Source organism: Cyanistes caeruleus, chromosome Z (assembly GCF_971803275.1).
Source record: "Cyanistes caeruleus chromosome Z, bCyaCae1.hap1.1, whole genome shotgun sequence".
In the NCBI taxonomy this organism is placed as follows: Eukaryota; Metazoa; Chordata; class Aves; order Passeriformes; family Paridae; genus Cyanistes; species Cyanistes caeruleus.
In genome coordinates this window covers 303,908-327,423 of record NC_141732.1, presented here as the reverse complement: position 1 = coordinate 327,423, position 23,516 = coordinate 303,908, and the positions used below count along the sequence as shown (strand labels likewise).

Sequence of the window (23,516 nt, the reverse complement as noted above, 5' to 3'; positions counted from 1 at the left end):
ACTGTTTATATGGTGAAGTTCAGCTTTTTAATCTCCAAGTTCTATTTTTAGGTTCTGTGACCAGCTAAATAACTGCATCCCACACACCTCTTGCCTACTAGCTACCCTAACAATAATTGGAGGTAGGACCATGAAAATACTTTTGCAGGTCTGCTTTGCCTTTTCTCTCTTCTATAGTTAATTATTATTGGTAGATTTATGTAGCAAATAGCTGGATTCCAGCTAGATCCATGCTCCTGCAGAGCATTTCTTCTTTGTGGCACGAAGAAGCTGAGGTTTCCAATTGAAAGGGGTGGTAAAATCATATTTTCCAATTATCATTAGAGAGAGATGGCATTTCACAGTACCAACAGACAACTCCAGCTGCTGGGTGCAGCTACAATGACAGAATCCACATCTGAAGAACAACCTGGTCATGGCCAGTTGTGGACATGATTTCTGAACCTGAGAGAATTTCAAGCTCTCAGGGGCTGGCTGTACCCAAGGGAAAGTTTTTTGGGAACTGTTCCCTCTCAAGGATTGTTTGTGTTAATAAGGTTTTACTTTCCCAAAACAAGACACAGATGTTCTGAGAGTGTTTTCTCACTTGTCCCACCAATGGAATGAGGGAGATGTTGTTCATTCTACCAACCAGGGTAACGTGGATCGGAGCACCTGATATAAAGGTCGTAAAACCCCAAAATAGAAGCTTCTTTACCTCACGAAAATGTGGTTGCTGTGTGTGATTTCTCAGAACCCTTCGCTCTATACTTGGTGTCCTCTTGAGACAGCCAGTCACAGCTGTGACATGGGTCTGGAGGGCTCTGACATGAGTGGCAGATTCAGGGATCATAGGAACATGGAATCATGGAAGGGATTGGGTGGGGAGGGACCTTAAAGTCCATCTAATCCAACCTCCCTGTCATGGGCATGGACACCCTGCACTAGATCAGCTTGTTCCATGACCCAGCCTTGAACACTTCAGGATGAAGCAGAGGCACAAACACACAAGGAATGAGATTGCCACTCAAAGACAGTTACTGTTTCCTTAGCATTGACAGAAAGTATGGGCATCTCAAAAGCCGATAACTGAACCACAGATACTAAACAGAAGCACTAGTTACGGACTACATGAGGCTGCTTTATGTTTTAATGTCACTCTGTAAAATTAAAGCATTATTATAAAAATCTAGTCCAATGACAAATTTTGAAGTTTTTTCCTTCAGTGTTCAGTACACAATGTGCAACACAGATGTACTTGTTTAACTTTGACTTTATGACTTATGCAAAGCGTCAGCTATTATTCCACTGCAAGTCTCCTTAAATAAACTTTTCTGAGACACGGTGAAAATGGAGGTGGTGGATTAGCAGGCAGGAAAAGATGAGGTCATCTAGGCCCATTGAGGCTGTGTTTTGAGACCAACAATAGCCCAACTCCAGCAAATCCTCTGAAGTACACCCCCTTGTTTTCCACGCAGCCTGGATTAGTCTTGAGCTTCTAGATCTGAAAATACAATAACCCTTTCACTCATATATAATAAAGAGAAATAGACTATACTAAAAACCCCCAAACCTAACAGGTTTATTTACATGCCCAGCACATAGAACTCCTCTGTATTTACTATACAGAGGGCAAAACAATACAAAACAAATGGCAATTCAAAAAGAAAAGGTTTTTCTCCAAACTGGACGTGATTTGCTATGTTCACAGAGGTGCCCAGTAGAAGATATTCATGTCTCAAGCTGACAAACACAGAAGCCTCTGGTGGTATGAAGGCTGTGTGTTAACAAACCTACATATTTAGGGGAATTATGTAATAGTATGAGAATAAACAAATTTACATGTGAAAAAACATACACCAAAAATTCCTGAAAACATGCCAAAGGAAAAGCTGAACACAAAGGGCTGCTCTCCTAATTCAGGATTGTGTTTGTCTGAAAGCGAGGTGTGTTTGAGGGAGATGCCGCAGTTGGGAAGGGAGAATTGCTTTTGATGCCAGCTTCAGAGGCAAGAGAATCAGGCTGGTAATAGATTGATTTTTACATGTGTATATGACAATTTAAAACCACCAGGAAAGAACTGAACTTTTGATGTGAGTTTTCCAGAGTGCTCCAGCAGCAGGAAAAACAAAAACCTCCAGAGGTAACCTGTGTAGCACATCTGGCTTGTGAGGAAGGGAGGCTCCACTTAACACAGAGAATGATGTGAGGAGGGCATTGCCAGCCACACACAGACACTGACATCAGATTTTTAGTTCCTTCGCCAAGCTGTTGTCACTTTATGTTGTGGGAACAATGTAATGGGGTCTTGAAAGGCTGGGAATACCCAGGCTCAGAAAGAATAAATGGGGAAAAAAATGCATTACTGCTTAGTCTGGGACAAAAACCAGGCATGAACATGAGGAAAGTGCGGATCACCGCTGTATTTACTTTCTTCAGCAGCAGCCTGAGCTGTAAGCTGCACAGCAAAGCCACTGTGGTTTGGAATCAAGCCATGGCAAAACAGCTGAGAGCTGGGAGTTACAGGCCCTGTCCATGGATGCTGTGTCAGTGTGACCCAGGTGTTCGCAGTTCGGTTTCAGTTAAAGACAAGACAAAAATTTTATACCACTTTCCTCAGCCACCTGAATATGAATTGAATTTAAACACAGCGTGATCTCTCATAGAAATAATTATTTTTTCATAGCTTCAGGAGATAAGTGAGATGAAGGGACTTTAGGTCTTTCTATAACATCTAATTTCTGGATTAAAAAAAACAAACCTGGAGCAACCAGTAGGAATACAGGGACACAGCCGTGTGCAGAGGTGGGCACAGCTTTGCAACAGGCTGCAGAGCAGCTCCCCAGCATCAGCAGTGCTGTCCCCAAGCCATTTTCCACCCTGCTCAGCCATCACATCTACAGGGAGCTGACTGCTCCCAGCCTCAGGGTGCAGCTGGCACGTCCCAGATTGCCGGGAGCACCGCGGAGCGGGGCTGGCAGGGGATCCCTGTGGGCTCACTGAGGAGTGGGCACAGAGCAGGGGGCTGGAGGCTGCTGAGGATGGCTGGGACTGGCCGATGGCTGATGGCAGCCGGGACCAGCTGATGTTCTTTGTGGACAGGCTGAGGCTGGGCAGGGATCAGCAGCCGTGGTGCTCCCACACAGCAGGACGGTGCCACCCACTGCGGGTCCCCATCTGTTGGGGTTCACATCAGCACCTGGCCAGCGCCCCTGCAGACCCTGCGCTGCTCTGGAATGCTGCTGGGATCACCACTGCTCCAGCCAGAGGGAGCTGCTGGTGATGCTCTGTGACTTAAACAAGCCATCAGTTCTCCAGGAGCGGTGTGGGGCCGCTTGATGTCTGTCAGACACCCAGCACCCGCCACGTCCCACCAGGCACCAGCCACAGCCTCCCCTCCTCGCCACCAGAATAAACACTGGAACTGGAAAATCTGGGAAATCTGTCCTCTCTGGCAAGGCACTTATCGCTCAGGAGTGAATTCCTCCGGTGCGTGCCAAGGAGGAAAGCCTTTTTCTATGTTGCTGGCAAAACTGTCAATCATCTTGATGAGCAGCAAATAAATGAATGCCCAATGATGGGATTCTATATTATCCTTAAAAAAGAAATCCATCAAATAAACATCAACAGGTAAATGTTTATACCCGACAGCCATCAATTTCAGCTATCCATGCAAAGAGACAGGTGAGCTGGACTGGTAAACCTCGAAATTAGAGAGGTATTAATCATCTGCTCCCAGCCAATATAAACAGATGTTATTTTTAAACAGGCAAAATCATCTTTTCCTCTGAAATTTATTTGCAACAGATAATGTTCTGTTACATTTTTAATCAAGCAGATGAAGTTACATTTAAATTGAAAATCTGCTGCACTCAACTAATCAGCCAAGTAAAATTCTGAGATGATTGAAGAGCAGCACAGAGCACACCATTACAGCAGGTAAATTGTGAAATTTACCTGTCACACCACACGGCTCATTGTTCAGCCATTGCGCCTGCAAGTGAGGAGCACAGAAATAAGACAAAAAAAGGAAAGACATGTTCAACATATTCATAAATCCATCATATTTTAGGAACACGCTATAAACAGTGACAGGGGAAAAAAAAATAAGCTCCACCTCTTTCCTACAAAAATGCCAATAAAGATTTACACAGGTTACTCCCCTCTGCTTCATGCTCATCTAAGTTGCATGTCCAGATATGCTGAGATCAAGGCACAGCATGAAAACCCTCTTGTATTTCTCCCATGATAAAATAAAAGGCAAGACCACCAAAAAATCTGGAATATCTAAGGGAAGAAACGGTGTGATTTTTATGGCACTCCATTTTTCCAGCTTCTACAGACATGCTGGGCCACACCTTCTCCACCCATCGGCTCACCACCAAAGCACTGGTAACCAGTGTCCAGACTCAGGGCTTCACCGATAACACGTTTATTTGTGCAAACACTGCTGTAGTAAAAGCAACACTTGTCTAGATAGATGAAATATAGATTTCAGCTCTCACCCTTGACAGGGACACCCTAAAATATTTTCTTACATGGAAGTGTCAGAAATGAGAACCTTTAATCTTAATTTTAAAATGAGATCCATATAGTCTTGTGCTTGGCATTGATAAATTATGCATATCTACCTTTTTTTTTTTTACGTCACGATGAACACAAACTGACAGCAGACATCTGGAGAACTGTCAATTATTAAAGCTCTAAGCTTCCATGCCTTTTTCCACCCCTGTGCTGTCCTCTGCACCCAAACCCCATGTGCCATATATTAAGATTATTAAGATTAATTTCTCCTTTATTAATTTCTCCTTTTTTCCCTCTAGGAATTCAATAAACAGTGTTATTTTCATATATTATTGTATTTACTAAAAAAATATTCCTATGAGAACAAAAAGTTTTATGGTTACTTTAGCATGGTGTTGTCTGTTCTGATAGCTCAGGAAAGCCAATGTTGTTTTTAAAAAATACAGTCATTTTACATTGTTATGTTTTAAACACTACAATAGTTTGGAGACTGCAGCAGCTTTTAACAATCAAAAATTCTCAAAGTCCTATGGTTCACACCTGGTCCACTATGCTCTGCTGACAATGGTGTCACCACTGCACTTCACCACACACCTGCACAGAGCCTGGCTGCTGTCACTGCCACAGCAGGGCCAGGTCTGGACTCCTCGTGCCATGAGCTCCAGGCACAGCAATCACACTCACACACTACTTTGGGTATGGAGGGACCTCAAATCTGATCCAGTCCCACCCCAGGCACGGCAGGGCCAGCTCGCAGTGTCCCAGGAGCTGCCAGCCCCAATGTCCAGCCTGGCCTTGGGCACTGCCAGGGATCCAGGGGCAGCCCCAGCTGCTCTGGGCACCCTGTGCCAGGGCCTGCCCACCCTGCCAGGGAACAATTGCTGCCCAAGATCCCATCCCTCCTGACAGTGAGAAGCCATTTCAACTTGTACTGCCACTCCAGATCCTCACACAAAGTGCCTCTCCAGCTCTTCTGGAGCCTCTTTACATACTAATACAGTCAAAGAAGCACAGTATTTACATATCTTTCAACCGCTGCTGAAAAGATGGTAAAAATATTATTTTTCTTAAATGAGGAAAGCAGCTCTTCACCAGACAGGTGAAAAGACTCTGCTCAAATTTTGAAAAGATTCTGCTTATGTATCTTAAGGAGTTAAAGCAGTATATGTCCACCTATTAGAGAAATTATTTGAAAAAAAAAAAAGAGATGCATTACAATATGAATCCTGATTTCACTAGTATTGCTCTCTATTAAGTATAGCAAGCAGCCAGAAGAAAATAAACATTATTTGCAGCATACTACATTCTGGGCTTTATTTGCAATTCAGCAAATGTGAAGAAGGAAGCATACTGCCCCAGACTGCCTGGTGTGGAACAGCTTCTGACAGCCAAAGCTACACAGTGCCAGCGTGCCTCGCTGTCCCCCGGGTGGGACGGCTTGTTTGGAGCTCGTAGAATATTTCACTAGACCCCTCCCACAAAGCTTTAAACAAACAATAGGTTAAAATTCAGAACAGGACATCAAGGCTGGGTTAGATGGGATATTGGGAAGAAATTTTCTCCTGTCAGTGTGGTGAGGCCCTGGCACAGAGTGTCCGGAGAAGCTGTGGCTGCTCCTGGATACCTGGAAGTGCCCAAAGCCAGGCTGGACAGAGCTTGGGCCAACCTGGGGTAGCGGAAGATGTCCAGGATGGGCTTTAAGATCCCTTCTGATCTAAACCAGTCTATGATTCTGTGATTCTATGCAAAGCTAAACCCTCTCAAGGCCCATGCCAACGCACAGAGGTCATCATGCAGAACACCTCGAGGTGCCATTTCCCAGGGTATGGCAGCACCAAGATTCTGGCAGGGCTGTGGGGTTGCAGGAGGGTGAACTGTAGAGCAAATATTCCCATTTTTAAAGACTATCTCATGGCCATGCTGCTCTTGCAGTCCTCACACGGTCAGTGTGAACTGCAGTGTTCCGTGCTGCAATGACGCGCCCACTGCCAGCCTGAGACAGGTGCAGCCAGGTGAGCCCCAGCCTTGAATCGAGAGGACACAAGTCAGCAACTGAGGTCAAGTATGTGTGAGTGCTTTGCTGAGCAAAAACCTCCCTGCTGTTCTCAGTGTGCATTCACTGCACACTGCTCAAATCATTAATTAAATGCCTGGGCAATTTTAACATTGGGTTTTATTGTTCTGAGTACTTTTTTCTTTCTTTAGTGCTAGTTGTTTGTGTGGGTTTTGTTTGTTTGTCTGGTTTTTTTCTCTCGGGGTTTAAAAACCATTAACCTACGCAACAACATCACAGGTCTCCACTACGTAAAAGATACATCAATCTCCATCTGAAGCAGGCAGCTTTGAGAACCACATCCTGAAAAATATCTGAGTTTGAAACAAGGTATACTATATAGTAACATTTATTTTAAAATTCTTTAGGAGTAACTTTCAATGCTATATTGTAATACATTCTACAAAACTAATGTAACATTATTAGAGATAAGTATTCACTATCAAAAATTCCCTGCTTAACATCCAAATACTTGATTCTTCAACTTAGTAACTCTACTAAAGATTATTCTTGCACATAATTTCTCTTTTAAAGGAAACAGAAGTTAGCCAGAATTATTGCAAAAGCATTGAAATGCTATCAAGTTAAAAATTCAGATGATGTAAGCCCCCATACTCAAGAAAATGAAAAATTCCCTTAAAATGATAAGCAATTATTTTCCAGTCTTCAATACATCTGCAAGTACTGAAATACTGCATAAATTAAATTTTGCATCTACCCTAATTTCCTTGGCATTTAACATGTCTTAAAATTGGTTTCTTCCCCAAATCAGGAAATTAATATTGAAAACAACAGCACAGAGCTCAGTGAGATGTTAATGATGGAACAGAACTTTGAGTAACCTGAAACAGAAACAACTGCTGGCAAAATTTGTGAGTTAGATAAGAAAAGAACTCTCATTTTTTTTTTATTCCTTTTTGGTTTTTTACATTAAAGGAAAGTTGACACGGTGAAGACAGGAAACTGATCATAATTAAGACTTTTAGCTTCCAGAATCCGTGCTCAATTACAATAATACATCAGAAAATATTTTTCTAGGATGCTGGAGGACTGTTTTGTATCATGTGTGTCTGCTTTGGGCTCACAGTTACACCAGGGCAGAAAGAACACCACTTTAGTACTATTATTTCTATCTGTAAAGAGCAGCACAGTACTTTTACATCTCAAATCTTACAAATTTATTTGGTTTAAGGGGATCTCTGCAATATAGAAAGAAACAGGAAGAACTTCACTCAATTCACTATTTTAATAGCCCAAACTATCATTAGACCCGAAAGAAACTGTTGTATTTTTTAATTATATATTTGTCACTTACTTGTACTGACCCGCCTCAAGCAGGGCAGCCAGGATGAAAGAAAATGAACACCAAACAGAAAGAAATGAACGGCCAAAATGAAAGAAAATGGACACACCCTAACCTTAAAGGCTCCTCCGTGCACTACGTTTTCCTCTTGCAGTAATAACAGAAGCCAAGAGGAGACTTCAGACCCATGGGACAATGAACACCTGAACATGATGACTGCTCCTCAGGTGACCACCTGCACCCCATCATGAGCAAATCTGTCTCAACACACACCTGATGGGATCGTGACAACACGCTGGGTCACAGAGCAGGTGAACACTGCCAGGAGCTCATCATACTCCAGGCTTTGACTGCGTGGGCCTCGTCTGAACTCACTGCAAAGGAGAAATTAAGTGCCAGAAACAAGGTTTAGCCTTTGCAATTTCTGTCACTAAAGTTAGTTTCTCAGTAAGAACTTACTTGCTATTAAAAGCTTTTCAAAGTTTTACTACTGTTTTCCTAATTAAAAAAAATAAATCATAGAACCAGGTATTTAGCAGCGTGTATTACAGATCTTGGCTAGAATTAAGGAAGCTGTGTCATTAAATAAGCAAATTCCCCTTTTTACCCATGGGATGAGCCACCTGCCATGTTTCCGTGGGCGGGCTGGTGGGGCAAGCTGAGCGCCAGGGGACGCAGCACAGCTGGGAGCGCTCCTGGAGCCGGCTCTGCCGGGCCCCTGCAGTCCCTTCTCGCGGCTGTCTGGCACCAGCTCCCGGCTGGAACAGCCCTTCCCACTCAGCTGAGCTGGGCAGGAGCCTGCTGCTACTCCTGGAACCCTGGCAGCCCCATCCTCAGCCTGCGCCTGCTGTCTCCTGCACTGGATCCTCGAGCAGCACGCAGACGGCCAAATCTCCCTCGCTCACACACATACCCAAATGCATACTCAAAGTGCACCTGGTTAAAAACTGTGAGAAAAAAGAACACATTTCTGTCAGAAATGTGCCTCCTCCTGGGTAGTGCATTTCTTCTTTTTGAGGGCTTAAATGCCCCGCAGCCTCTGTGTGAGTGCTGCGCTGGGGATGCCCTGTGCCGTGGGATGTTAATTCTTGAGGTAATGCCATCCTCTGGGTTACCTGGAATTGTGAAATGTCACCTGCCCTGCAGGGATTTTGTATACTGGAGGGTCATCTTCATTTAGGAATAAGAGGTCCCAGCAAAATACTGGATTTCTGTTTCTCCATAAGAATGTGAGATCCTCAACATGTCTAAGACCTCTTGTGTTCAAAACCCGAGCCTGAGCTGGAATAGCTTTTGTCAGGAAACTCACCAATTTTCACAAGTTTCGCAAAGGTGTAAAATTTAGATGTCTTCGTATGTACCCGCTTTCATCCTCAGGCATGACACTTTAGCAACCCACATGTGCAATAAGCCCTGAACATCAGAAACCCTCAAATTTGCTGATGCTGAATGTCCTCAAGCAACATGATTCAGAAGATGCTCTTTAATCAGCCATGGAAAATAACTCATGCCTGCAAAATTGCATTTAATAGCTGTTTTCTTTCTTCTTAGTGTTTTTTTTGTTGTTGTTGTTTTGGGTTTTTTTTGTTTTGGGTTTTTTTTGTTTCTTTTTTTAAAATTGTGATAACCAATGTACATTTTAAGGCTACTACACAGGTAGCTGCTTCACCATAGTTTTCAAAAAGCATGAATAATTTAAAAGTATGACATTGACAGTATTCCAATTAAATAACAACCTGACAGTATTTTTCAAACTATCACATATGCCACCAAAGGTATTGCCTGCATAATTCCAAAGATGAGTTCCCTATTATTTGAAACTATGTCAGGGGATTACTTTGGGGACAGAGCAAAAAGGCCAGGGAGTGTAATTTGAACTCTCGAAGGTAGAATTATAGACCTTTAGGCAAAGCAGGGAGAGGACATTTAATGCACTTTGGATGATACTGTAACTCACTGGTAGAATTTGAAATAGGTGAATAAATTTTTAATTAGAAAAAACAGAGAAAAAGCAGAGCACACAGAGAAACCACAGCAATGTTTTGGTTCCCTCAGGATCAGAAATAAGCATTGGGATGGGGCAACAGGACAGATTCTATCTCTGTGGGGCACAGACAGAGCCCAAGCACAAGTTTGGTCACTCTTTCCTTTCCTGCAACTGAGGATTTATCTTCAAGCCCAAGGATGAAATGTGGCAGTATTGAAATGAAGGCAGCACTTATCCCGAGACCACACTTCAATAATAAAGCGTATTTCCTACGACAGATCTTGTGACTGCACTAAAAAACTGAAAAGTTTAACTTCTCCAGTACAGAGCAGATATATGAGATACCAATAATTTTTCAGTTTCCAAAGCAACTTTTACCAAAGTCTATGTGAAATACTCATTATTGCTTGTTGTCAAAACTCACAAACAGAAGGAAAGCGAGACCTTTCTTTTAAAGGAAAAAGTCATCATTACTGTGCTTTTTCCAAGTTGTAGTGAAACAAGATTTTTTTTTCTGTTTTTCTGTTTCCTTTCAACATTCAGAGTTTTTAAAATAATCATCATGCATTTTAAGGAATCTCTCTCCAAAAAAAACCCCAAACCAAAAACCAAAACAAAAATAACCTCCCCCACTAAGAAAATTAACCCCCTCCCAAAAAAAACAGAAAAAGCCCCACCCCCAAAGAAACAAAACAAAAAAACAAGAAAGCACACCAAAACAAAAAAAACACACAACAAACAAACAAAACAAAAACAAACAAACAAAAAAACAACCAAAAAAACCAAACCAACAAACCAAACGGGAGTGGAAGAATCAAGCCAAAGAAGAAACAACAAATGTAATTTTAAACATTTAACATTTGCACAATTAGAGACACTATACATGCGTGAGAGCAAAGATTTTGCTGTCAATAAATATACAGGGATGAATTTTGTTACATAAAATTTGAGCATACAGAGGTGAAAGGCACACAGGTAGCATAACTGTTTAGGGAAAGGTACAATGGAGTATTATTTTGAAGATCCACGTTTACAATTTGTATGAATATTAAATAAATTACTCTACCAATTATGTATTTACTATTGACGTTGCTCAATAATTAGAACTTACACTTTTTAGTGTGGGGCTGGGTGAAAACAGCCTGATACTGAATCCTCGATGCAATTTTGATTTTTTTAATTTCTGTTTTTATCTTTTCCTGAGTAAGATTTGTACACTGTTTTGATTTGATGATTTGATAATTTGAAGATTTGATGACTCTGATTTTTCATTTGTTTTGTACAGAATTGTACCTCATGTAGCATTTTGTTTTATTAACAAACTTTTGAAATTACAAGAACCAAGCTAAATGTTAGAAAACAAACCGAAAAGAACTTGCTGGTTGTCTAAGTCCCCCATTCAGGCTGAAGGAGCATTTTTAAATGCTTTTTAAAAATTTTAAAATTTTAAATTTAAATTGCTTTTTCTGTGTCATTGAATGAATTGACATTTAACAATAGTTTTTGTGTTTTCCTTGTGGATGGTAAGTATAACATTAAAAAATAAAATTACCAACTGGATATATTAAACGTCACCTGCACATCCCACCATGTTCCCTTTGCATGCTTATATTCTCAGAGCATCAATGGGGGATAGAAGAGCAACACCTGAAAGAACTTCTTGCATCTGAACACTTTCTGAAGCACTGACAAGGACTTTTGGGAATGTTTTCCATTTATGTCTATTTTTTGAGTGAGTCTCCCTATAAGACATAAACTGGAGTGGCAATATAAGAACATTGACTGAAAAATGGTCTCAAGACGTACTGATGGAAAAGGTATTTGGTATTTGCCAAACTAAGTGAGACTAAAGTCTCAATGAAGTTACCCCTAATAAATTTTCAGCCTTTCCTACAACGCTAAAATAAAGTAGGACGTTTAAAATTTTCTTTTGTGAAGAATTCAGTTCCTAAAGAGCCTGCTTTCTCCTTCAAATTCCTGCAGATTTCAAGCTTCACAAAGCCGCCCAGGATTAGTCAAGCTTTAAAATTTAAAATTCCATGTGCTTCTTCTAATTATTTGGGTTCACTGGGAAATTATTTTCAAATGTGCATTTCCATAAAAGGGAAAAGTGTTTTTCAGCTTTTGTCCTTTGGAGACTGCACGTGTGTGCCGCAAAAAAAAAAAAAAATTACATCACCGACAGACGTCACAAACATGTCATTTGTGTTTAAAAACATAAAATCACATCACTGACCCCTCAAAAACACATCACTTGTATGTTCAAAAGTATTTTTGCTGTTGTTTTGCTAAATTAGTATTTTTCTTCACTAACACAAGGCTGGCCCAACAAAAGATATAATCATCTATTACTGAGCAACCCAGTCTGGTGGAAGGTGTTGCTGCCCATTGCAGGGAGATGGAACAGGATGGTTTTTAAGGCCCCTTCTGACCCAAAACAACAGCCCCCAGATCCCTGCTGCCTCCAGATGCTGTGACAGGGACTGATGGCCCCTGGAGGCAGCAGCATTTGGGGCCCACTCACCCCGTCCTGTAAGAGAAACCACAGCAAAACACAAAAGACCGTGACCTTCAGGCACCACTAAATCACTCCATTTTTAAGGAAATGACAACAAAAAGGGCACTGTTTCACCTGCATGAAGCTGCTCCTCAAAACAAAACAAAAACCTTATTACAAAAATCACAAATGAGTGACCAAAGCTCAGATTTAGGCTTCATTTTTAACAAAAAGGTATGTTTTAAACACTTAGGCGTACTATTTGAAAATCTCAGTTACACAAACACACACCACAGATCCACCAGTTGAGACACAGAAACACGCACACACCACCAATGGTAATGGAACTGTCCCTCTGCTCCAGCTGCTGACATGGATTTCTTAGAGGGATCTGTTCTCTGTTCTTTTTATACCAAAACAAAGTTATAATAACTAAAAATCCAGTGAGGACATCCCCTCAGCACACACCCATTCAGCCTAAAGTACAAACAATGCCAACTCTGCCTGTGTCCTGGGGAGCCAGCCTGAGGGGACAGCACAGCTTTGTTTTGGGCTGTCACTGGCTGGACACAGACCCCAGGGCTGGGGATGCTGCTGCCCCTCTCATGGGCACGTTATGGGACACTAGTGAAATTTCTGCTCAGCACTGACGACTTTCCCCCCTTGAGGTTTCTTTGCCAAGATATGCCATGGGAACATAAGGTGGAAGTGCCAAAGGTGCACCCACACCCCTACAAACACACACTCAAGCACACACGTGTGACTGTGCTCACGTGTGTGTGTGTGTACATGGCCACACACACTCGTGGGGAGCCACCCCGCAGCTCGAGTGGGGAGGGAGGATCCCCCAAGCTTTGTAGGTAAAGTTTTACAAGCACAAGACACAGTTCCAGGCTTGGTGTCTTACCTTTGGGCAGGAAGGGCAGTGCAGCATGAGGCAGGGACGGTCAGGCGGGCTGGAACACACCCGCTGCCTCGCTGCCCCTGCTCCAGCAGGGTACAGCCAGCTCTGGTGCTTCACCATGCACAGAGAGTTTCAAAAAGAGACCGAAAAGAGCATCTGGCAGCAGCTCCCCCCATGCTCCCCCCTCCCTGCCGGGCTGCTGAGGTTTTAAAGGAGTTGATGGAAGATTTGTCCTGAGGATGCCTGGGCTGTCCCTGGTGCCTCAGGGGCTCAGAGTAAGGACAGGCACACCACAACCACCCACGCAGCACAAGGCAGGACAGCAAAGTGCAGAGAAATCTGCCCACTTAGGGCAAAGAGGTGCTTTTGTGACTGTCACTGGAATCTGCTGTCTCCAATGGGCCTCCTCAGGCTCTCTGAGGGCATTCCCCTCACCTCCACTTCAAAAGTGTTAACAAAGGAACACCAACCACCACGTCACACCTGAGGCTGTGCAAAGGCAGCAAAGGAACACGCAGAATTAGCACCAAACCAATGACAGAATATACCAAACCAGTGCCAAAACACACCAAACAGGTGACAGAAACACCTCAGCAGCTGGTTCTGTGCACGTGGCTCTTAGCAGTGCATGGGAGGTATGTTACCCTTGGTGACGTACATCCACCAACAGAAGTCCAAGACTGGACAGAGAGCTTTAATTTTCTTCCTTCCTCATAGTGAGGATCAATGTCTGACAGGACATATTCTGGGTAGCTGGGAATGTTGCATATGATGTGAAATCAGAGACATTGGCAAAAGCTTTAGAGGAGAAGCAGTCAAATAACACCACCACGGAGAGGGAGAGGCTGAGCCCAGCAGGTGGGAAACCCTACCACTGCTAAAGATTGCCAGGGAAAAAGAAACAGCTTAAACACAAATTCCACAACTACATAAAAATGTCATGCTGTTGGGAACTGGGGACCCTCAGCAGAGGAGCTGGAGTGTGCACCCACACTCACCAGTGTGTCCCCTGCAGTCACAATTCTCCCCTGGCAAAGGCTGCTGGAACAGGGCTGTTCCAGCTGGGATGCAGTCACAGCAGACACGCAGCACTCACCAGCATGAATTCTGGAAATACCAACTATATACATTAACAGAATATAAAGACCACCACTGCCATCACCCCAGGCCTTGCCAGCCTATGTCACAGGCATGTGTGTAGTTGAATGTGCACAAGTGCTGCAGCAGCCTGAGGAGCTACCTCTGCATTTCCTCCAGATTTAAAGTGAAAGCAGTGACCACACATCCCTGCCTCACCATCAGCAGCACTGCTGCATTGTTGCAGGGTACAGAATCAGATTTCTGATTTCTGTCCCCCTATACCTGGCACCTACACCTGTCTGCTCACCTCAAACTTCACTTTTTCCATGCATCCTTTGTATCCAGCATAGTCTCTACTGCACCTTTCAATTGCTTAAACACCTAGAACTTCTTCTTCAAAAGGATTACACCAGTTTCCCATCAGTGTTCAAAAATTCACTTGCAGTATGAGAGTTTGTTATTGCCTGTAAGAAACCCAAAGAAACAGGGACAAGGAAGAAAGATCAAACAGAAGCGGGGGGGGTGGGGGGGGGTGGATATCCCCTTATAACTATCACCAGAACAGAGAAAAAAAGGTGGGAAAAGTGAAAAAAAGTCACACAGAATATATGACCATGTAAGCATGGGCACTCTTGCAGAAAACCTAGTCAGCAATCCCAAGCCAGAGGAAATTTAAATGAGAGCCAGGTCCATAACAGTGACGGAATCTGCACAGATACAAGGGGCTGCTCAGGTTGCAGGATGTGCTTAGCCTCAATCTCTTTGGATTTGCAAAGGAACTTTATTAGTTTTATTAATTTTTTTCCTTAAATAATCAAGAGATTCGAGTGTATCCACATTACACAGTGAAGAAGATTAAGATTTTTTTCTTTAATCAAAATATCCATATGCATGTGTTGTATCTTCCAAGGGGTAGGTGGATTCCCACTGCAGGCTCCCGCTCCGAGGTGTGTTCTGCTGCAGGAATTCATGCACAAACCACTCCTACCACATTTCCATGACAGCAAGGCTCCAGCAAACACAAACGAGAAGAAAACCCCCCAAATCACAGGAAAACCCCCCCAAATGACAGTGCTCAGCAGGGTGCAGTTCTGGGGGAAGCAGGCCCATGAAGGGGTCTGGCAGCACATGCACAAACACCAGGACTGCAGCCCCATGCAGTGGTGTCACCCAGCACTGTCCATCGCTCCACGGGGAGTGCAGCCCCAGCCCCACAGCCGGGCTGTGCTGGGCAGGGACACCAGGAGCTCTGTGCTCCCTGGGACAGGCACAGCCTGGCCAGGACACCAAGGACCACAGCTCCTCTGGAAGCCCCTCCATGCCCAGCCTGGCCCTCATGTACACGGCTGACCAGCCCACACCAACACGGCTCCCAGCACTAGCTGCTTCTGAAAAAAACACTCATCTTAGAGCAAGGCAACTTTCCTGTGAGCTGTTCCATCAGCTGGCCTGAGAGGCTCCTGCTGCCCTCTCTGGAGGAGATGCTCCAGGCAGTGTCACGGGTGGCTGAGGCCACCCCTCGCGTGGGGACACGGCCACAGCCAGCGCGTGTGGCCCCCAGAGCAGAGCCTGCCCAGCCAGACGAGCCACCACCAACCTGCCAGGGCATAAATCCCTGCTTTGGGCTTTTGGTGACACTGAAGCTGGCACATGGATCACACCAGGGACACCTGCTGCTTCTAAGAAACACAGCACACACCTCTACATATTAATGGTAATACGTCTAGGTATTAGTAACATAAACATTCTGATTGTTAAAGAAAATTTTACCTAGAAGTCTTTTTACTTCTGAAAGCAACTTTGAGATTGAACTCAGCGATTCCGTAACTTGAGTATCCAATAAGGAGAGGGAAATGTGACTCTTTACAGAGCACTTCTCTGGCCCAGAAAAATGAAAAATTTATGGCAGTAATTTTTGTGGGAAAAAATAAGTTGTTGATCTCAGAACTCCAGAACAAAAAACATACTGTATCATCCAAAGGTCACATTCAAAAGCAGCTGCCAGGGAAAAGAAGCAAAGCACAGGTCATTGTATTTTGTTATTTTAGAAATAAGCGTACTCCTTTTCACCATTTAGAAATAAACTGAGGGATTTGAATAATAGAACACAGAGAAAAGAAATACAGATGTTGCCAGATTTTTGAGTAGCTTCTGCAGTGCCACACATCTAAAATAAATTTAAGTTCAATGTCTAGACAAAGACATTTCAAACACTGATAGTTCACAAAGGGCATTTCCTTTTTGATAGAGATAAAACAATAAGTCAATTTATCAGAGACTGCTATTTCCCTTCTGACTCCATAAGCTGCAGTTGCTGCTACCAAATAGAAGACTCCTTTCTACATTATTTTTTAGGGAAGAGGCAAAAATTAAATGCTCTCAAATTAATTTTCCTTTCCATTTTAGGCATATCGTTATGATTTTATTCACTAAATGTTCAAACACACTTCTTTTTCTCTCGTTTTCATTTTACAAGTGTTCTTTGGAGTCAGAAACAGCGACACACAAACTTGCCAAGCTCAGAGTGCAATCATACTCACACCCAGTCTACAAGAAAGGGGCCAGGCAGGCAAAAGATATAACAGAGAGAAGATAAATTGCTTTTTGTACCCCTTAGTGGCCGGACATCAATGCTGCAGCTCTGAAAGCTGTCTTTCCAAAAAAAAAAAAAAAAAAAAGAGAGAGATTAGGATTGCAGCTATTCATGGGAGAAGAAATATGTTAAAAGGAAGGTTTTAATGAAGAAATGGATGAAAGACTTCCAACTACAGGAGATTAACGTTCTTATCATATAAACTCTTACTGCAAAGCGGAGAGAAGGGGTGGGAGGGGAGAACGCTCCTCCAAAGACGTGGAAACTCTGACACTGAAAATGAATTCTAAGCATTAGTGCATGGCACAGTTCGGAATGATTCTTTTTGCACACTTTATTATGGACTTTTAAACTTTAAAAAAAAAACCAAAAAGAGTGTAGATTATGCCAAAGAGCTAGATTTGCTGAATTACCCATTTCTTAAACACTCTGTGAAGAAGGTAGGACCCTGGGTAAGAACAGCAACCAGCAGCATCAGCAGGCAGTTTTCTGACAGGCATGCCAGGAAAACCACCAGCAACAGGTGGAACACACAGGTCCACACCTGGTGCTGCCCTTGGTTAGGGAAACGCAGAAATACAGGCAAAAACATGCTGTGATTTAGTGTGGTATTAGACAAGCAAAACCAAAAACTGAAGAGCACCTAAAACCATAGGGAATCCGGGCAGAGAGGGGAGGGAAGACTCCCATCTGTGTATGGAACACTGGTACTCGTGGACCATAAACCTGCAGGATGGCAGCTGAGGACCAAAAGGTGAACCTTGATCTGCCACTGGCACCCAGAGCTCATGTCCTACAGCCAAGCAACATGGCTTTCCCTCACAACAGATGCTGGTACCTGGAGCTGGAGATCTGCACAGGGGAAAGACTCTCTGTGCACCAGAGGTATCAGGACAGCATTATTTGTTTACAGGGAGTATTAAAATAATAAGGTTGGTAGACAAGAGCAGGTTGGGCAAGTGAGGTGCAGGGGAGTGAACAGAATAAGGAGATATACTCAATTCCTTTCCTTAAGGAGATGTTTCTGACTCAGAAACTGACTGAGCATCTTTATTCAGGGACTCAGATGTGAAAACAGACTCATCAAATGACTGACACAACCGGCTGCTCTCACAGGCAGAGGACTGGTCACGTTTCAGTTCCCTTTTCCATGGGAAGCAAACTGGACACCAGACACATCACAACACTGTCACGGGAGGTCTGTCCAATGCACAGACAGAGGCAGTTGCAGGAGAAAAGGGAAAGGCAAGGCTTCCTGAATTCTTACACACTATAACCATCCCTACTGATACTGCAGGCCACAAAATTGTAATTTATAGACAGTACTGTTGCCAAAACACCTATCTCATTCTCTAGAAACCCTGAAAACAGAATTGTGCATGTCTCAAAATATTTTAAATGAATAAGCAGAGAATGTCTCTGAGAGGATAATTTGCCAATATACATATTTTTAACATACATGTCTTTGAACCAAAAGTTTCTATTTCATGTTTCAGCAGAATAATTTATAGAATCACAAAATCCCAGAACGGTTTGGGTTCCAAGAGGCCTTAAAGATCACCTTGTTCCAACCCCCTGCCATGGGCAAGGACACATCCCCTTAGACAAGTTACATATTATTGTCTATAGGATGAGAGATACAAGTTCAGTAAACAAATTACAGTTACTGTACCTTGGGAACATTTATGGCTTCTCTTCCCTACACCTATTTTGTTGCTGTTTTGGTTTTTCATGACACACAGATACCTACAACACAATTTATCCTAAACCTATGTCTTTGCATGGGGATCACAGTGTGTATTGGAAAAGAAGCAGCTGAACCAAATGTTTGTACACCACAGCTACTTGAATTCCATCCACCAGAATCTGGAGGGGTTTGGAGAGGGTTCTGGCCTACTGCTGAGAACAAAACCAGAGCAGGAGAAGAGCAGGTATATTTATGACCTCGTATGACTGTCTATGACTTTTCACTAAAACATCTCAAAAACTACTGCCTGCACTCTACTAAACAACTTTAGCTCTGAACAGTGTCACCCATTCATACAGTGCAGGGAAATTCTACCCCAGACAGCAGAGCTGACTGCTCTGTATGTGGCTTGCTTATTGCCAGCACATTCACTATGAACCAGAAACATAACAATGTATTTGTCATATATTTGTCACAAAACCACGACATAACTTAGCAAAAACTGCCCTGTGGTACCAAAGTACCATTTGATTTTTAACAGCCCCCTCAGTCAGCATGGCACACCTGCAAGGCAATTCTCAGAAACTTTTAAGATGTTTATAAGGAGGAAAAAATGACATGCATTTTAAACATGGTGTGCTTATTAGGGCCTCTGATGCAGTGACAGGGTGCTTTATGTTAAAGTCTTGTAGCTACAAACTATGCTAAGCTATGTAAAAACATACACAATTCCAGAAGAAGGTTATCAAACATTTAAGGTCCTGAAATATGTGATTTACCAAAAAAGGTGAAGCCTGTTCCTCAGCTCTTCCCTCACACAGTGCAGCAGCAGCAGCCATGTGAACAGCAGCACTGTTTATGGACACTCTGACAAAGAAACTCCACTGATGTCAGTCTGCAGATTGGTGCCACAGAATGATCCATTTCATGCAAACCTCCTCACTTACATATGCACTAAATAAAGCTATGTCATACATAGTTTTCTAGCTCCTTTCAAAGTACTGTCTATTTTACTTTATTTATAAACTTCTCTTCTTCTGTTTCTTTCTCCAGCCTTTGTCTGGATCATGGTTTCCCTCAACCCGGCAGGAGGGACGCTGTTCACAGTAAAGGCCTTTGTGCTCCAGGAAGCCAGTGAGCAAGAAAAGATCCTGGCTGATCATCCAGCAGCTTGCAGTTGCTGGTGACACAGTGTATATTACACACAATGGTTATTACAAAGGCTTGCCTAAACTCTCTTGCACTGACCACCACATTTATGGACCTTCTTTGCTGCTATGTGGGAGAATGTTTCTCAAAACACCAAAATGTCAGATTTTAGTGGCTGGGGAGAAACCTCTCTGAATTCAGTGCAGAATCCACACGAGAAGTCAGTCAACTTCAGATGAACAGCCCGAACTGTCAAGGGTGTTAAGGGGGCAGTCACCTACAGCTCATCCCTGGCCTGAGTTGAAAGGTCTTTGGTCTGGTATATATCAACTTCTTATACAGTCTTGGAAATATAAAATCTATGGCAAGGTTGAAAAGCTCACAGTTCCCATCACTCTAATGTTACTTCTACCAGGAAAAATGCTGTTTTCCCTTCCACATGCCATGCTGCTGAAATAAAGGTATTGAAGTGGTACAAATAATGACCATTTAATTTACCACAGCTTTGCAACCGTTGCCATGCACTCACTTGCTCTCTGTATTCATCTTTCAAGTACTGACATCAGTGTCACTGCAGACAAATTGTTGTCTCCACACAAGAACCAACAAGGCAATAAAAAGCACTAACCTTCGCTGACAGGGGTGGCATAGCCCTCCAGGTTCAACATGATATCTCCATCCGTGTCATCAGCACCAGCTCCCAGGAGCATCCAGCTTTCAATGTCATCAGTGTCAGAGATCAAGCTCTCCTCCTCCTCCGAGCTGTTGTCTATCACCAACACTTCCTGGATGGCTTGAGGTCCAGCAGAACCGACTGGGGTGGGCCTCCCACTAGTGCTGTTTCTCTGCCTCGGTGTGCCCACACCAGACGCAGGGGGACACGGGGCTTTACATCTGGCAGCTTTGGTGTGATTTGGTGTGGAAGATACTGGGTGGATGCGTGTTTTACCTTTAGCTGAAGAGCATCTTGACCTCTTTGCCTTGCTTTTGTAGATGCTATCTTCATCTGGTGTATCGGACAGAACAATGACCTCAGGCTCATCTGAAAGCTGAGTACCATCTTCAGTGAGTTGATGAGATGTCTTCTCATCTTCCTCCTGTTTCTCAGTGAGACCTGAACTTTGACCCATGACTTCTCCAACATCAGCTTCTTCATCCATTTCCACTGTACTGTTTTCTCCAAGATCATGGGAATAGTGGATCTGGCTATAGAGATGAAACTCCACCTCACTATCAACACTCTGCTCACTGGATGACTCCTCAGGATAAAGTTCGTCCTCATACACTTCAGTATTCTCAGGATCACCATACCCAGTAAACATTCTGGAAAGTGAAGAGCCTGAGTCTACAAAAAAATCAAACAGATACATTAGAATGGTCATATGTCCAGAATAAGCCTCCAAATGATACCTTTGATCGTCTTGAAATTGCTCGTGTGAGTTATAGAGTTCTGTACACAGAATATTAAACTGAGCAGATTTAACAGCTACCTGTGCTCAAATGTGGAACAGTAAAAGCTACTTAAGGATACATTTGTATTCACCATAACTACTACTTCAGCGCAATTACTCTGAAAGTGGCATTTATGAGTTCTCCACGCCCACACCCAGAATGCTGCACACACCCTGGGCTCTCAAGTACTGGAGTGAGTGCAGCAAAGAGCCAATAAAACCATTGAGGGATTAGAATATCTGTAGAAGGTCAAGCTGGGATTGCTACTGCACCGGAAGAGAAAGCTCAGAAGGATTTATCCATGCTCACAAACACCTGGGGCAGGGGGAGTAAACAGGACAGAATTACCACAGCACTGCCCAGAAAGAACTTGAAAGGGAATGGTCACAAAATACAGGGAATTCCACTTAAATGTAAGTCTGTGTGCCTGAAAGGCTTTGGAGCCTCCATTCTTGAGGACCTTCATACCTCAGCTAGGCACAGCCCTGAGCAAGCAGCTCAAGGTCACTCTGCTGTAAGCCAGGGCTGAAATTGCCAGAGGCTCCTTCCCAACTCAGCTATCCTATGATCCCAGCCCAAGAGTGAGTGTGTTCAGAGCTCATAGCCTGCTCCCTTGCAAGACAGGTAATACAAGGATGTTCTAAAGTCACCCTTGCTTCCTTGAGAGACTACCTTTGTGCTCGTGACCACATGATGCATGGAGTATAGGAAATGGAACACTTCCTCTGAAAGTCTGTCTGTATTTCTGCATTACAGTTACTCCCATGGAAGTCACCCAGCTTCTTCAGACATGAAAACTGACAGATGGAAGAAGTAGATGGCTGGGGAAGTAGAGTTTCATGATACTGTTTAAATCCACTTAGTCACACAAACAAAAAAATTCAGATTTGTGAACTTTGTACAGAGGTAACTTGTGTGATGATGGTATTTAAAGAACCCAAAGGTTCTCATTATGAAGGCTCTCCTCTCTCACTCAGGTTCCTAAGTAAACATAAACATAACAGCTAATATGCTAAATATATGAAAGAACAAGGTGGTAGTAGACACAATAAACCTACTTTACACCATCACCTAGCTTACAATGCTGTAGAAAGGAAGAAAAAGTAAAACAATGGCACCTGAATGGCCGTAGTTTAAAAACTGACAGACCAAATGCAGGCCCCGAACTTCAACATTTTTTCAACTTCACATGGGGTCCCTGTTTCAAACAGGTTGCAGCCTGTTCCTATCCACATAGCGAGAACAGGGCTCCAATCAAGCACATTCACAATATTAACATGTGGTTATGAGGTGTGATAAGAGACCTTCAGAAATGTAGGAGAGTAACAAATCCTCCTGAGGATGCTGTGTTTTCAGTGATACTCCAAAAGCCAACTGAATCCAAGTACTCCTTCCTCCACTTCTGTCAGACAGTGGATGAAGTCACACATAGTAAGCAGTGACCACTACTAGAACTTGCAGCTGAACAACACTGATGTCTCTCTCTCTCCAGGGAGCTGACTCATGGACACTTCACAGTGCAGGCAAGCATGACACAAACAAGCAGCAAGACTACACTCACCTTGATTCATCCTTCCCAGAAGGTCAAACAGCAGCTCCTCCTCCTCTCAGGTCCACACTGACTGGGATAATGAAGGGCTCTTCCTCTTGCTCAGCATGTATGCCAGGCCACTGGAAATAAGAAACATCCAACATCAGCACCACAACATGATTTGAAAACTTGTTGGTCACCATTCTCACACTCAGTCCACAGCCTTGCCTTTCCTCTTCAGGAAAGAGAATCAGCCATGTCAGGTATCTGACATCACAGCAGACACAAATACAGCCTCAAGGAAAGGGAAGAGGAGCTCAACAAAGCCGTGCTGTTTTTCAGATTGTCAGGCTGAAGCAGTCTCTCACTGAGTTCACAGAAGTAACTCAGAGAAAGACCTGACTGTGACTTCAGGTTTCCTTTTGCCAGTGAAAAGCTTAGACTATTGGCAAACATTCTTTTCCATAGATTCACAGAAGGGTTTCAGCTGGAAAAGACCCCTAGGGTCACTGCTCTGTCAGTTGGTGCTCACCTCTAAGTGCCACACACATCTTGCTTCCAGCTGGACTATTGTAAAGACACTCCTCACACCTGAGTGTGAAGAACACATTAAAAATATTAGTCCTGCAAAGACTACCTGATTTGATAGGCTGCAGGGAGCAACAACACACTGACACATCTTACTTTGGAGCTAGATTACCTGACTTTAAAAAAAACAAACCCAAACTTCAAACCTCTGGCAGCAGTTGAACCCCATTCCTTTACCTAGAGGAATCC

The 23,516-nt window shown here is 43.3% G+C and overlaps 1 protein-coding gene across 1 annotated transcript in view; it reads right to left on the bottom strand.

The window, feature by feature from the left end:
- Positions 1 to 23,516, bottom strand: part of ZCCHC7 (zinc finger CCHC-type containing 7) — an 86,845-nt gene that overhangs the window by 60,823 nt on the left and 2,506 nt on the right. The window contains exons 2-3 of the mRNA XM_086867133.1: positions 22,770 to 22,879; positions 20,385 to 21,101 (exon numbers count right to left, since the gene is read on the bottom strand). Coding sequence (XP_086723259.1) covers positions 20,385 to 21,101; positions 22,770 to 22,779 — 727 coding nt within the window. The 5' untranslated portion in view covers positions 22,780 to 22,879. The remainder of the gene's footprint in view (positions 1 to 20,384; positions 21,102 to 22,769; positions 22,880 to 23,516) is intronic.